Raw genomic sequence first — 16,825 nt, 5'->3', positions numbered from 1 at the left:
ACTACAATTTTCATATTTCTTACTTTACCAATTTTGTCTTAATTCTCGTGCTATATCAATCGCTCATATTTCTATAGGACGGAGGGAGTAATTTTTCACAAAAAAACAAAGTTCCGTTTAATTTTTTTTCTCTATAATTTTAAAAAAATGAATGAATAACAAATTAATCTTTAATTTTTGTCAAAATTGTAAAATTAAAAATGTGAAAAATATTGATAAGTGTAGTAAATAGTAATTATGAATTCAAGTAGGAGAAAAAACCATCTCCTGAAACAGAGGAAATTTGATTAAGAAGAAGATAGAAAAAGGATCTATTCACAACTCCACCTTTCTCTACCGCTTCTTCTCTTCTTCTCCGTCACTCTCCCCTTCTCTCTATAGGGTTAGGGTTCGTCTCCACCTCCTCTTCCACTCGTCCATCAATCTTCTTCTTCACATAATTTTCGCCGCCAATGCTCGTCGCCGGATTCTGGTTTCTTCGCCGTAATTTTAGTGGCAGAGCTCATGGACTCCAACCGGAAGTATAATTACGGAAATCTCTTCAATCTTGAGGTGATTTCGTAGGAGTCACTGCACTTCCAATTTGGATTTTCTGTCTATTAGCAATTTGTGCGTGTGAATTTCGTTCTGGCGATTTGGTTTTGCTTTGGAAGGGTGTAATTTGTGAAAAATATGTCAAAGTATTGATTTTTTGGGGTTTTCTACTGATTTTACGTGTGCTTGGTTTAGTTTCGGCTTGGGCTTATAGGCACGTTGGTGTGTCTTTTTTTTTTTTTTATCTTTTTGAATGCACTGGTATTAAATTTTTTTCGTAATTCTTTTTTTAGCCTTTGATAAACTTTCAACTGCCGAAACAAGATGAAGATTTTGATTGTTGTGGAAATAGTAGTCAGGATGAGAGCAGAGGTGCCCAAGGTAGGTAATTCGGTTAGAAAATTTACATATAATCTCTTTTTTTCTGGTTTTTCTTGCCTTTTGGTTTCTTATATTTGAGTTGAATAGCATGTATTTATATCGGTTGCTGGCATTGCAATTAGGATGTTCAGTTAAATAAGTTGATGCATGCTGGAGTTGTCTCTGTCTCTCTTTGTAATTTTCAGAGCGAGTTGTTTTTTGTTGATCAGGGGGAGCTTTAGGCGACATGAATGGAACAATGTCGGAGAGGGGATCGAAAAAGAAGCGGCGTAGTGCTTATAGCAGTGACGAGGAAGAAACAGGCTGTCACAGTTCGTATATTTCAGAGGAGCGGTATCGTGCAATGCTTGGAGATCATATTCAGAAGTACAAAAGGAGGCTCAAATGTGCCCCCCAAAATCCTGCATCGACAAGAACTGGGACAATGGCAATCAAAAGTAATGTGGCCCTGAAAGATCAGAAACCAATGAATGATAACAGAGGAGGATTTCCCAAGTTTGAATCAACTTCAGATTTTCTAAACAGCAGTAGTTCCCAAAAACTTGGAAATTGTCCTGAATCAGATTTCGGGCTGCAATATGGTGCTTCTAGGTTTGCTTCTCACCTTATGTATTACTCCATCTAATGCACTGCTCTTATTCTTTATTTAGTCTGACTTCAAATAGTACTTGAGATTTTAGATTTTCTTGTTGAAGATTGTATGTTATCTTCTAGTATACCTGAGCGAAAATCAATAGTAAAATTAGCATGGCCTTAAGTCAATGTTATCCTTCTTTGTGAGTTGGATTGTCTGTCTATGATTGAGAGTGAGATTTGGAAGACTCTTAAAAAGAACATAATCCCGAAATGGCTTTCTGTCTATGTCAATTAAGCATGTGTTTCTTGGACTTTGCTATTATTCAAATACCACCAGACAAGTTTAGGTTGTATGGCTGTAGCATTTCAGTCACTAAAATCAGATCAAGTATTATCATTAGGGAAAGGAACACACAGCCACTAAAATGGCTATGTGAGACAATTGCCATTATATAAGAAGGAATATACATGGCAAGCTTTTTATCAAGATCCTAGAAAGAGAGATCGAGGAGCTCACCCTTCTTATTAGTTGGTTTGGAATATACTTTGATATTTCCTAAAAGTAACATAAGAGAGGTGTTACTAAGTGTTTGCTATGTTGCAAGTTTGTAACTGATCTTACCAATCTTTGATTAATTTGGGCTCATCATTGGTGAATTGTTCAAAACATTTCAGACCAAATCTTGAACCGCCTTTTCTTGATATTGGGGATGGAATCACATATAGGATTCCTCTTCCGTATGAAAAGCTGTCATCATCACTAGGTTTGCCAAGTATGTCAGATATCCAAGTGGAGGAATTTTACCTAAAGGGTACCCTTGACTTGGGTTCATTAGCTGCAATGATGGCGTCTATGAACAAGTTTCAGCGTAGAAGCAGGGCAGGGATGGGTGATCAACGGCCTCAGTATGAATCACTTCAGGCAAGGTTGAGAGCCCAGCAGACCAATTACACTGCTGAGAATTTCTCTCTAAGCATTAGTGAAATAGATATGGGAACCGATGGCATTCCAGAAGGGGCAGCTGGAAGGATTAGGCGATCTATACTGTCAGAAGGTGGTATATTACAGGTTTATTATGTAAAAGTTTTGGAGAAGGGGGATACATATGAGGTTAGGAAAGTTTCTTTCTCGACCTTTATATTGTTTTCGTATATATCCAATTGTTAGTCACGGTGATAATTGAGATGGTGCAGATTATTGAACGTGGTTTACCCAAGAAGCCAAAGGTGAAGAAAGACCCTTCGGTAATTGAGAGAGAAGCAATGGAAAAGTTTAGTAAATATTGGGTTAATATAGCAAGAAAAGAAATTCCAAAACATCACAGGATTTTCACCAACTTCTACAGAAAGCAAATAACTGATGCTAAGAGAGTTTCAGAAACATGTCAAAGAGAGGTTTGTTTTACTGCGGCAGATTAACTGAACATTCTTGTCCTGTATTCCATCTTTACGCCAATCTTGATTCTTTTCCAGGTGAAAATGAAAGTCAGCAGATCCCTCAAATTGATGAAGGGTGCTGGAATCAGGACAAGGAAACTGGCTAGAGACATGCTAGTGTTTTGGAAGAGAATTGACAAGGAAATGGTACTTTCTTACTCATTCTATTTACCGCAAGAAGCAACCTTCTTCAACACATTACCTAGAAACTAAATTGAAACACATAATATAGTATAGCGCTATTATAGATGTTTCCCAAAACTTAATGTGACAACTTGTTTCGATATGGTTTAAACTTTGGTGAAAATTATACTTACAGCCAGCGATACAGATTTTGTAACCTATGAAATTGTTCTCTTGAAGGCGGAAGTGAGGAAAAGAGAGGAAAAAGAAGCTGCTGAAGCTCTGAAGCGAGAACAAGAACTTCGTGAAGCTAAGAGGCAGCAGCAGAGGCTCAATTTTCTGTTGTCACAGACAGAACTGTACAGTCACTTCATGCAGAATAAGACCTCAGAGCCCTCTGGAGCATTAGCAGTTGATGATGACAAATCTAATGACCAAGAAATTCTTTCAGAAGATCAGCCCCAGGAGGAAGATGATCCTGAAGCCGCTGAATTAAGGAGGGAAGCTCTCAGAGCAGCCCACGATGCAGTTTCAAAGCAGAAGAAAATGACAAGTGCATTTGATAACGAATGCTTGAAGCTACGTTTAGCTGGAGAAGCTGAGGCCCCTCTCCAAGATGGTGTGGCCACTGAGTCTAGCAATATTGATTTGCTGCACCCGTGGGTTTCTTTTTTATTTCTGACAATACTTCCTAATCCCACTCCTGAATTTTGGTCGTCAAAAACATTCTGTCCTAAATCTTTTATGTATGTAAGTAATTTTTTATGGTGCTCTCAGGTCAACCATGCCTCTAGCATCAACAGTGCAGACGCCTGAGATGTTCAAGGGTTCCCTTAAAGAATATCAGCTGAAAGGCCTTCAGTGGCTTGTGAATTGTTACGAGCAGGTAACTAGCATCTTCTCCCGATTTTAGAATTCTGCTTGGATGGATCTGATTCACATCTTCTTCTCTTACCAGGGCTTGAATGGTATTCTTGCTGATGAGATGGGTCTGGGAAAGACAATTCAAGCCATGGCGTTCTTGGCTCATTTGGCTGAGGTAATTAATTATTCTTACAAGTTTCTGGCTGGAAGTCATTCTGTCTAACTGGTTCTTGTTTATAGGAAAAAAATATATGGGGGCCTTTTCTGGTGGTTGCACCTGCTTCTGTCTTGAACAATTGGGCTGATGAAATCAGCCGTTTCTGTCCTGATCTGAAGACTCTACCATATTGGGGTGGTCTTCAGGAGCGTACAGTGCTTAGGAAAAACATCAACCCAAAGCGTCTTTATCGAAGGTGATTCACCAATTCTAATGTCCCTGTGCTTCATTTAGCTGTTTGTTCTGTGAAGAATTTCTGCTAACTGTTTGGCCCTCATTGACTTTTGACTTTTCTGAAAATTTCAAGTCTATTCATTTGTTTCACTGAGCCTGCGCAATTTGTCAGGGAGGCTGGATTTCACATTCTCATCACCAGTTACCAGCTGCTGGTTTCTGATGAGAAGTACTTCCGCCGTGTAAAATGGCAATATATGGTGTTGGATGAGGCCCAAGCTATCAAAAGTTCCAACAGGTCCGAGTCTTCAACTATAGCATTGCTCTGTGCATATACCACATAATTGCAATTTACTATGTATACATCTCCAGCATTTATGTGTTCCAGTCTGACACAGCATGGACACGGATATTCCAAAAAGCTCTTCAAAAGTTTGTTTGCTCTTTGATGTATACAATCTTAGAAGCAGGGACAGAGCCCAGCCCTGGCCGTGGTGCCTCAGTGGTTGTATTTTATTTTTTTTCATTTTTTTGTGTATAAAATTGTAATCTGTCCATCAAAATATGTTCATGAATACAAACATTATTTCGCCCCCTCATTTTTAAAATTCTAGCTCTGTCCCTGCTTCTAAAATTTACTAGTACAGCTACTTGATGTTTGTGGTGTATCTATATGCTAAATTTTTTAATCACACATATATAGGTAAATATTTATATATGCTACTATTGACAATGTTGAATGTTTGAATGACAGTATAAGATGGAAAACACTGCTCAGTTTCAATTGCCGAAATCGCCTGCTTCTGACTGGAACTCCAGTTCAAAATAACATGGCTGAACTGTGGGCACTCTTACATTTTATTATGCCCACTTTATTTGATAGCCATGAGCAATTCAATGAGTGGTTTTCAAAAGGGTGCGTTTCTCCTCTACTCTGTCGTCTGTATGAGCTACAAGTTTTCTTCTCATTATTCCACTGTACTTTATCAGAATTGAGAGTCATGCAGAGCATGGTGGGACATTAAACGAGCACCAGCTTAATCGATTGGTAAGAACCGCATTCACTGCTTTTGGAGTGCAAAGCATAATTTTGATGTGTTGCTGGGGGTTTGAGTTGGTAGCAAATATTGTACTAGATCAAAGTGTGTGATCTTGTTTAATGTATATCTAGACCCTATAGTTGCTTGTGTGGCTGGAATTTTGTGCTGATATAAAAACATGATCCTAGGAAATGTTGTATTCTATTGTTTCTGTTTTGGATTTATGATTTAATTCTATTTTGCTTCGCACTTTCTGTCTCAAAACTTTCTGATAACAGCATGCCATTCTGAAACCTTTCATGCTACGGAGAGTTAAGAAGGATGTGGTCTCTGAGCTGACAGGAAAAACTGAAGTTACTGTACACTGTAAACTAAGTTCTCGGCAGCAAGCTTTTTACCAAGCTATAAAGAACAAGATATCCCTTGCAGAATTGTTTGACGGAAACCGTGGACATCTTAGTGAGAAAAAAATTCTGAACCTGATGAACATTGTCATCCAGCTGAGAAAGGTAGCACTTCGCTTGATTATTGGGATTCTATATTGCTAGTCTAGAGTTGTCCTGTACTACTATGTTCATTACATTTTATGTTTAGTTTTTACCATGAACATTGTCTGGTAAGATATTTTCAAGTCACATGATGTAAAAGGGAGGTTAACGTGTAGGTTTCCCATCATTTGAATTCAAAATGATATAATGGTTGGTTTCCCCTTGCCCCTCCTGCAATCCAGGTATGCAATCATCCAGAATTATTTGAGAGAAATGAAGGAAGCACATATTTTCATTTTGGCGATGTTCCAAATTCTCTTCTCCCTCCTCCCTTCGGCGAGCTAGAAGACGTCTTTTATTCTGGTGGCAGAAGCCCTATTGCATACGAGGTAATACCCTCTACCCCAAACAGCACACACTTTTTTCCTTCTGGTAACTTCCCTATGTATTCAGCAGTATGTAGTTGTACTATGTTAATTGTTGAACGTTAATATATTAGTAAAATACTTGGTTATGTAATCTTCACACTCGGAAACTCAATAACTTCTGTTAGCTTTGTCATCTTGGAGCTTTGTGCTTTGCTAGGATTACTTTTATGGTTTTGAGTCCTTAAAGAATTCGCTAAAACTATTAAACAAGAAATTTGTGATTTTTTTTTGTTTTGCCTCACCCACCTTTCTCTAGGAAACCTACATGTTCTTCAGTAGTAGGAAAATTATGTAATGTTGTGGTTGTGTTTACTACCTGATGAATGATGTTTTTTTCTATGTGGTCTACTTCATTCTTTGATTTTTCATTGAATTTTACTCCGGTAGATACCAAAACTGGTCTACCAAGAGACTGTTGGTGGTTCCAAGGCTCACAACTCAGAAGCTGGCCAGAGTTTAAGCAGAGAGTCAATTCAGAAGTTATTTAACATATTCTCACCAGAAAATATCTCCAGTTCTTCACTCCAAAAGGATTCTGGACGAAGTGGAACATTTGAATTCTCCCGCTTTATTGATCTATCGCCATCAGAACTGTCGTTCCTGGCAACTGGTTCTTTTATGGAGAGGTTATTATTCTCCATAATGAGATCAGATCGCCAACATTTGGACGAAATATTGGACCTGTTGATGGAAAGTGATGATGGATATGTCCAGTATACTAATATTGGCAAGCAAAAAGTGAGAGCTGTCACGCGAATGTTGCTACTGTCTAGTAGGTCAGAGAAAAAATTTCTTAGAAGAAAGCTTGCAACAGGTCCTTCAGATTCTCCATTCGAGGCTCTAATCATGCCTTACCAGGATAGGCTTCTATCTGATATCAAGCTTGTGCATTCTGTGTACTCGTTTATCCCTAGAACTAGAGCACCTCCAGTAAGTAGTAATCTATACTTTTCTATATTATAGAAATACGCACATATACGTCCTATGCGGTTTTACTTTTGATGACTTGTTCCTCAACTGAGATCTTATGGGAATGCTTTTGGCACCAGATAAATGTCCGCTGTTCTGACAGAAACTTTGCATACAAGATGTCTCAAGAGTGGCATGACCCCTGGTTAAAGAGGTTATTGACTGGATTTGCACGAATATCTGATTGCAATGGCCCAAGGAAACCAACTGACACTCACCCTTTAATACAAGAGATTGATGCTGAATTACCAATTACTCAACCTGCTCTTCAGCTTACATACAAGATCTTCGGGTCTTGTCCGCCCATGCAACCATTTGACCCTGCAAAAATGTTGACAGTATGCTCTCCTCTCCTCATCATATACTTCTTACTGACCCCATGTTTTCAAATGGATTTATGTTATGGTTTCTTGTACTTATTCCAGGATTCTGGGAAGCTTCAAACGCTTGATATACTTCTGAAGCGTCTGCGGGCAAAAAATCATCGCGTTCTTCTTTTTGCACAAATGACGAAAATGCTGAATATCCTCGAGGTAAATCTAACTTATTTTTGGGGATCATGATATTTCCTTATGACCATAGATCATATGTACCATTTGTCAGAGCGAAAGTAGCCTCACTTGACATACGGGTCTTTTGTCGTCAGTTGTTGAAGGGATTATTAAAGTTCATTTCATGTGAACCATTAGCCAAGGTCCTGCATGTTGACTTATCATATATGTTTATCTGAGGAGATATTAATACGGTTGAGAGAATAAATGCTGTGTACTTCTCTGTGATATTATTTAGACCAACATGCAAGATTAGTTTGAATTACTCCTGTTGCAGAGTGGTTTCTCAGCTTGACACGATTGTGTTTCAGGATTACATGAACTACAGGAAATACCGGTATTTGAGGCTTGATGGGTCATCCACAATAATGGATCGCCGTGACATGGTGAAAGATTTCCAGCACAGGTATATGCTTTTTTGACTGTGTCTCCCCCTCTCCCTCCCCCTCTCCTCTCTCTCTCTCTCATGGATCCTTTCTGAGATACCTGCCAATTGATTTTAGGAGTGATATCTTTGTGTTCTTGCTGAGCACAAGAGCTGGTGGGCTTGGAATCAACTTGACAGCTGCTGACACAGTCATATTTTATGAAAGTGACTGGAATCCAACGTTAGATTTACAGGCAATGGATCGGGCCCATCGTCTGGGTCAAACTAAGGATGTCAGTATCTCTCTCTTCATTGAATGCTTCCTGAAACCTTTACTTAATAGTTCTGGCATTCTGCCAATCTCTAAGCATTACGGCGCATGGAGATGAGATAGGTGCTTTCCACTTAAATTTTTTGCAATTTTCGTTCTCATGTTCTATTGTTCTTTCAGTTTAGTGCATTTTAGTTTTATAATCAGCAGATTATGTGGATATCCTAGATGCACTTGAACTTGGAATTGTTTTTCTCCATTCCTACTGCAACAAAGCCTTAAAATAGAAGATTAATATAGTTAGGGGTGGGTAGGTACGGTATACCTTACCGAAATCACCATACCGTATACCTTACCGTAAATACGGTATGCGAAAAAATCATACCTTTACCTTACCAAAGTTTTCGGTATACCGAACTTCGGTATACCTTATTTTCGGTATGACGAATTTCCATACCGATACCGTACCTCATTTTCGGTATACCATACCGAAGTTCGGTATACCTTACTTTCAACATCAATTAAAATAGAAAATTAGATTTTTTAGAATATTATTTATATTTTATAATTTTAAAAATAAATTAAATATAATTTATTCATAATTATATTTATATTTCACAATAGATTTTATAATTTAAAAATATATAAAATATATTTTATATATAATTGTGTTTATTTTTGTGGTATATACCTTAGTTTACGGTATATACCTTAATTTACGGTATATACCGAATTTCGGTATGCAGCGGTATACCGCGGTATTTGAAAATCCATACCGTTACCTTACCGAAATTTTTCGGTAAGGTATCATACCGTACCGAAAGTCACGGTATACCAAAAATTCGGTATTTTCGATATTTTTTCGGTACGATAAGGCCGGTATTTCGGTATTTCGGTATTTTTCCCCAGCCCTAAATATAGTTGTGCAATTAATTTTTCTATTCGATATGTTCTACATGTGGTTTTTCTGTCAACAATTTATCTATTCATCTTAGATAATCCTCTCACTGAAGCATATCCATTTCATCACTTAGGTAACTGTGTACCGCTTAATCTGTAAAGAGACCGTAGAGGAAAAAATTCTTCAGAGAGCGAGTCAGAAAAACACCGTCCAGCAGCTTGTGATGACTGGCGGTCATGTCCAAGGTGACCTTTTGGCCCCTGAGGACGTCGTATCATTATTGATCGATGATGCTCAACTGGAGCATAAACTAAAAGAAGTCTCACAACAGGTGTTCTTTTTCTTTCATATACTGAACTCATCACTATAAAACCCTGTGTTGAAGATATTCAAACAAATTGGGTTCTGCTCTTGAAACAGGCAAAAGATAGGCAGAAGAAGAAAAGTGGTGCTAAGGGCATCAGAATCGATGCAGAAGGAGCTGCGTCTTTTCAGGATTTTGCTTACGCTGAATCACAGGACTATGACTTTGAACCACAAGATCCCGAAAAAACAAAATCCAGCAGCAAAAAGGTGATAATCTCTCTGGCTTCTTCAATTTGATATGACCACCGAATTTAGGAACCATTGATAATTGAGTTTCCAGCATTGAAATCTAATGAAATTAAAATTTATATGGACTGACATAATAGGTTTTTACAATCCACTTTCGGAGTTCATCATTTCATAGCAGATTAATAATGTATTAGTTGCCTTTGCAGAGGAAACCCAGTGGTGACAAGCAAGCACAGCCGAAAGCAAGAGTTCAGAAGGGCTCCAAACAGATGGATTCACCATCACCAAACCGAACGATACCAGACTATGAACATGAGGATCCCTCGCAGCACACGGACTCCACACAGCAAAGACCAAAGAGGTTGAAAAGGCCAACAAAGAGTGTGAATGAGAACATTGAACCTGCATTCAAAGCTATTCAACACCAGAGCTCAGAACTGTAGCTGCTGAAGAAACAAGGAATAACAAACTGGGATGCAAGATGATGACATTGTTTTGTGTATCGCTGAATCTGCTGATCTCCCCTAGGACCAAGCGGTGGCAACATTGCTGCTGAGGAGCCTGTCTCGTTTGCTGCATTGGAGGACGGGACGAACCATGGGAATGAGTGAAAGGTAGGAAAATAATTATAGGAGTATTGTACAGATTATTAATTGGGGTGGAGCTTGCCAGCTTCTATGGGGTTACCATACCAAATACTATATAGTTGATAATGTATAGTCAAGAGTTATATTATAGTTCCAATTTAAAAAATCACCATTTCTTTTTTTTCTTTTCGTTTGGTTTCCTTTTTTGAATTCTCATAAGCAGTTAAAGGATCTGCAATTGAATATGTGAACCCTCTTTTATATTCAAGCAAGCCCAGTGGCGCTGGGGAGCTTCTTTCCGTTTTGTGCACGGTCACTCTTCCCTTTAACTAGAATGCACTTCAATACGGCGGCAATGGGCATGCTCGATATTCCCCTGCGACACACTGAGCACCCATAGCTTCCGGTTTAACCACACAATGCTGAAAGGTATCCAAGAACCTGAGATTATCCAGTTTCCAAATATGCGTGTCACGGCTGTTTATCCCATTGAAGACCTAGGTCAGTTTTTCAATAATTGTTGGTGTAGTTCAAGATTTGATGACACAAATATGTTAAGGGAGTGTTTAGCAGCAGCCCACAGTTAACACATACTGCCTACTAGTTGGAAATGAGTCTCTCGAATCAGAGATCTTCATGTCACAGTATCCTTCAAGTACTTGATGACATCGTGTGTAAATACAAATCAAAGTTGAATAGTGTACTTCAACTATTTCAAAATGTTACTTGTTTAACATCGGCTAGACATATATGTTTAATTTAAAAAATCCTCAACACATTTTTGTCCTTGATAAGGTTGTTATTCCTGCCCATAAACAACATATTGTCTACATAAACACACAATAACAAGTCTTTTATTTATGTTCTAATGTAACTCACTTAAAACAAGTCTTTTATTTATGTTCTAATGTAACTCACTTAAAACAATAGTTTATAATGAACCAATTTGATAACATCGTGTTATCCGTTCAAGTGTCATTACAACACTCCCTTATACAGTCCTCACCAGTTTGCATATCAGTCTCTCTTGGCCAAATACATCAAAACATTCAGGTTGCTCTATTTATCGTTCTTCTTCCAATTAATCATTTGGAACCAAATTTTCACTTATTTGATGAATCTAGGGGTTGATTCTTTTTTAGTTCTAGGGGATTTTTAAAATTCCATAAGTGTACTTGCCTTTTTTTTATTCCAGCTTTGGGAGAGACACATGACCCTCATGCGTCGCCCGTTAATGAAACGCATGACCGTGATGAGTTTTATAGGAAGACGCATGAAAGACATGCGTCGTTCAAATTTTTTAATTTTTTTAGAAGACGCATGAGGGTCATGCGTCTTCCAATAAAACGCATGCGTCGCTTAATTTTTTTAGACGATGCGAAATCATGGTTTAATTTTTTTAGGGTTTCTAATAAATTTATCTTAAATTTACTAAATTATGGTTTATAGAAAAAAATTGTTTCTAATTGTTGTTGGTTTGTATATTTTTTTTTTCAGAAATCATGCAAGTATTTGTGTTTTTATTGGGGTAGTAGAATAGTTCAACTTCTTCAAGTGGGTATTGGTTATGATCCACCTAGTGCGAGAGCCTCCATCGTATTGAATTCGTGTGTTTCATTCTCTGAATTAGTTGCAATTATATGTGCTAAGATAAGAATAGATTCATATCAACACTCCATCGAAATATCATGGAGGCATTGTCTCTTTGGTACCGGTATGAGTTATATATGTATTGGGGTTGACAGTGATGAAAGTGTGATGTTTATGTTCAATGAGACTCTAAATTCTACTCGTCATATTGAATTATTTCTTGAGTATTCGTCTGTTAGAAATTTAGAAATCCCACCAGTTGTTGATTATGGTGTTGGATCATCTACGAGGGTTGAACATATGAGCTTTGATTGTGGTATGAATGAGCAAGCAGATGCTGCTGATGTTGGAATGAATAATCAAGTGAATTTTCAAGATAATGTTGATGTTGATGTTGTACGAAGAGACCTTGATCCACCATTGTCGTCATCATGATCTGGTGCTATTTTAAGTGATGATTCTCCAGGTGATGTTTCTAGTGATGAGGAGATAGTGTGTAAATCTGTCGTGCAAGGTGAACAACCACTTCCAGAATACGTTCACAGTGGGTTGAAATATTTTCGCAGACTACCGAGTGGTCCTTCTGGGGTACCTGATGTTGGTAATGAACACAATACTATATACTGGGATGGAGCATACCAGTATCGGATTAATTTGGGAACAAAATTTGATAGCGAGTTGCATGTGAAGACTGCTATTACTATGTGGAGTCTGAGGCAACACCGGCAATTTAGGGTGGTTGAGAGCAAATTAAGAAGGTGGCATGCCGTATGCAAATATCTAGCAGGGAGGACAGGAGATGGGGTAGCTATTATCAGCAAGACCGAGGCTGAAAAGCGAATGAATATTCGTGGGAAGTTTCTGTTACACAAATGGCCCATGATGATATGTGGGAAATTAAGAAGTAGGTGGGACGCCATAGTTGTGAAGGCCATCGTAATGATATAGGACATGCTAACTTTTCATCATCAATGATTGCTTTGTGTATTCGCCATCAATTGCTAAAAAATGTCAAGTACAAAGCCATAGCCTTAAGAAATTTTGTTCATGACAGATTTCATGTGGTAATCAGTTATAAGAAGGCATGGTATGCATGGAGAAGGGCTATAGAGATTGTATTTGGTGGATGGGAGGAGTCATTTAGATAGTTGTCAAGCTACATGCTTGAACTGCAGTCAAGGAATCTAGGCACAATTGTTGAGTGGAGGCACAATGAGTTGTTGAGCCAGGGACGTAATAAAGTCTTCTATTACATTTTCTGAGCACTTGGGCCTGCTATACATGCTTTCCAAGAGTGCCAACCAGTTTTAACAATAGACGGGACTCACCTTCTGGAAGATTTAGAGGTAAGTTGTTTGTTGCTTATTGCTTGTGGTGTTGATACTAACAAAAAATGCATGTCGATTGCATATGTTGTTGTTGATGAAGAAACTGGCGACAGTTGGAAGTGGTTTTTGGATCATGTAAGAATTCTTGTGGTGAAATACCAAAGGGAGGTGTGCATCATTTCGGATAGGCATAAAGGAATCCTTAAGGCTATGCGTTTTGATGAATGGAAAAAGTCGTCGATATGTCACCACAAATTTTGTTTGATCCATTTGAGAAAAAATATCTTGACGAAATGTAAGGGCACTAATGTGAAAGACATGGTATGGGCATTGGATGTCACAACTCAAGTATGTAAATACATGCGAAGGCGACGTGCACTACGGGAGGAAAGTATTGTTGCGATACAAGAGCTCAACAAAGCCAAAAAAGAAAATTGGTCTCTTTGTTACAATGATGAACTGAGATGGGGGGTGACCTCAACAAACATGTCAGAGAACTACAACAAAATGTTGAAAGGTATAAGAGAGTTGTCAATTAGAGCTTTGGTTGATCTGACATTTTGGAGAACAATGCAATGGTGAGCAGATAGAAAAATAGAAATACAACATACCGAAGGTCGGTTAACCCCGTGGGCGAGGGACAAACTTGCTGAGAATGATGCAAAGGGGCAAATACATTACTGTTCAGTACTTAACCGAGAACTAGGCCATTACCAAATTCTAAGTCGTCCACGTTTAGAAAATGGACAGGCAAAGGGCAATAACAAACAAGAGGTCGAGTTTAGGGATTCAAAGTGCACTTGTAGGAAGTGGCAATAACGCTATGTTTGTACTCATTGATAAACACAACCACAAAGCTACATGGGAAGCACAGTACTCTGGTGGCCCATTTCACGCACCAAGACACGAAGACTATTGGGCTAAACCTGGATGGAAATTGCGTATCACCCCTAAACAGTTGCTTCCTCGAAAGCGCGGATGAGGCAGAACAAGGAAGATTCCTAATCAAATGGATGTCCGCAAGGAAGATGAACCGAGAGCTCCCTGCAAGTGCAGGAATTACGGCGTAGAGGGGCATGACCTAAGAAATTGCTCAGTCGGTCGTGTTATGTAGGAGTTGTTGACATTTGCAGAAGTATTTTTTCTTCTCAATTTTTGATTTTCATAAATTTAATATACCTTTATCTGTTGGATCGTGTTATGGGAAATCATACTCTTTCTGTTATAACAGGACTTGTTGGTGAAGACAGTGTTTTTACTGCGGTTGGATAAAAAACATGTTGCTGCATCTTGGTGGAATTACTCCACGACGTGGTGGAATTACTTGTGCTTCATAAGGCATGACCACATCTTGGTGTTGGGAAGCCGGGTACTCCATGACATCGGCGTGATTCGTAGATTGAAGGACATACCTAGCAATTTCTCGAATCTGTCGCATTCTTGGGTCCATTTCTTGTTCAGTAGTTAAATGCCAAACCTGCTGAAAACTCTCAACCTAGATAAAAACAAATCATACAAATATCAATACGAAACAATCTATAACACATGAAAGCATATAGTTTAATTTAACTAACTTACAGGTAATCTCATCGAAGAAGCTGAATCGTTCATCCCAGCAGTTGACCGTACCCAGGTTGAGTCAGGTACGTCACTGTAATCTTGTTATACCACGCCATATACCCCGGACTCAATGGAATGTTCATGGACATCGTTGCGGCGTCTACGGTTGCATGGAACCTTTCATACCTCATGTCCCACTCCCCAATGTAGAACTGATGCATGTTTTCCCAATTATTACCCTTCTTACCACGCCGATCATTTTTACCCAAATGATCGGCATTTTTTAGCATCCTATCTACGAATTGAGAAATATCTTGGTACCGATTAAATTGTCTGCGCACTCATCCAGCCTCATGTGCCTCGACATAGGCCCAACACACCAAGTAAGTGTCGCACATGAAGAATCCATTCACATCATTGCAGTAGTCAGGCAGTATGCAATCTGCATATGGTGTCTACAGAAACTACAAACCAACAATGCAAATGCCAAAATTAACTTCATAATAAATTCATAAATTAAGTCAGCATAAAAATAAAATTCACCTGGTCAGGTATAATCAAGGATATTTGATCACGGTAATGCTCCACCGAAAATCTAGGAGCATTTCCTATTTGTGTAATTCCTTTCCACCTATAAATAAAATTGATATAAAAAAGAACCCCCAAGATACATAAACAAAGAAATGTTTAAATATATCACCTGGCCCCACATGGCGTATACGGCTTGTGCACGAGCGCTACTACAAACGACGGCCTCAATGTGGGCATTCTTTCTCACGCCCATAGCTGCAGAAGCATCATAGGCCCACCCAACTCTTTCCTCTTATCCATGGAAGCCTCGCACAGATAATGATACAGGTACGACAAAGCCGCACTTTCCCAACTAATATTCTTCACCTCGTCCGGATCCTCAAATGCATTCAACCACATAAAAGGAACCTTACACCCCGTGGTGTCTGGTAAAATGAGTCCTCCTAACAAAATTAGGGCATGGATACGTGCCCTTTGGATGTATACATATGTAGGTAGGTCATCACCCAAAGGTATCCTCGTTTGATTGATCAGAGCGGTAATCAGCAAACCGTCTTGCTTTGTCTCTATTTTTGTATCTGGTAGCCAGCCCAACAAATCTCGGAACTTGCTAGGCCAATCGGTATATCCGACATGACTGTCCGCTCTCAAGCCCCAAATGGCTTGCATATCTTCTAAGGTCACCGTCATCTCTCCAATCGGTAGATGGAAAGTGTGCGTCTCCGGCCTCCAACGCTCAATCAAAGCCGTGATAAGCTCATTGTTGACCTTCATCGACTTCCCACAATCCATCACGCCTTTGAAACCAAATATGTCAAGCCAATACCTCACATTGTCATGAATATCCACATCCCATGTCTTACTTTCCTTCCGTCGAACTTTGAAAAGATGTGTTGTGCCATCTTTCAGTAGTTTATTTGAAATGTGTTTTTTCTGAAGATATAGCACTGACGGATCTTCAAGTCCATATAATAACTGCCCGCTAGAACTTGAAGTTTCCATCTAATCTAATAACATATTTACAAAACAAGAATTACAAACTCACATTTAAAATACAAATAACATATAAATTCAAACTCATCATCAAAACAATAAAATATTATAAACCAAATGATTCACTCATAATCCATTAATATCCAATCATATATTATATATTAGATACTCCAATTCATCACAATTCATGATTTATAAGACCTAATTTACAGCTAACTCCTAAATTACAAATTCACAATTCATTACACTTCAATGTATATATAACTTGTAAATTATTATCATAATCAAAATAAGTAGTCATTGCAAAAATTACCCAATATAATCAAGCCAATGAAGGTTAAATACAAGATACATTTCAAC

At 38.5% G+C, this 16,825-nt stretch overlaps 2 protein-coding genes across 3 annotated transcripts; one reads left to right on the top strand and one right to left on the bottom strand.

Annotated features, from left to right (window-relative positions):
- Positions 1-282: 282 nt before the first annotated feature.
- LOC121771529 (chromatin-remodeling ATPase INO80-like) lies at positions 283-10,714 on the top strand. 2 transcript variants are annotated; one of them, XM_042168333.1, is made up of 23 exons: positions 287-552; positions 828-915; positions 1,125-1,506; positions 2,167-2,602; positions 2,686-2,886; positions 2,965-3,075; positions 3,292-3,710; positions 3,829-3,937; positions 4,010-4,090; positions 4,156-4,328; positions 4,479-4,604; positions 5,061-5,222; positions 5,297-5,354; positions 5,625-5,855; positions 6,077-6,223; positions 6,650-7,192; positions 7,312-7,569; positions 7,657-7,764; positions 8,094-8,188; positions 8,286-8,442; positions 9,455-9,652; positions 9,742-9,894; positions 10,083-10,714. In XM_042168333.1, the coding sequence occupies exons 1-23, from the start codon at positions 505-507 to the stop codon at positions 10,317-10,319; spliced, it is 4,521 nt and encodes a 1,506-aa protein (XP_042024267.1). In that variant the 5' UTR covers positions 287-504; the 3' UTR covers positions 10,320-10,714. The 2 variants fall into 2 exon arrangements, with proteins under 2 accessions (XP_042024268.1, XP_042024267.1); XM_042168334.1 differs by lacking the exons at positions 9,742-9,894; positions 10,083-10,714 and having other exon boundaries at positions 283-552; positions 8,286-8,543; positions 9,455-9,590.
- Positions 10,715-15,715: 5,001 nt separating this feature from the next.
- Positions 15,716-16,474, bottom strand: LOC121770295 (protein MAIN-LIKE 1-like). The gene has a single exon (XM_042167047.1). The coding sequence runs from the start codon at positions 16,472-16,474 to the stop codon at positions 15,716-15,718; it is 759 nt and encodes a 252-aa protein (XP_042022981.1).
- Between the last annotated feature and the right edge of the window lie 351 nt (positions 16,475-16,825).

This window comes from Salvia splendens, chromosome 16 (genome assembly GCF_004379255.2).
Source record: "Salvia splendens isolate huo1 chromosome 16, SspV2, whole genome shotgun sequence".
In the NCBI taxonomy this organism is placed as follows: Eukaryota; Viridiplantae; Streptophyta; class Magnoliopsida; order Lamiales; family Lamiaceae; genus Salvia; species Salvia splendens.
Note: the sequence above shows the minus strand (reverse complement) of the source record. Positions and strands in the feature narration are given on the sequence as shown.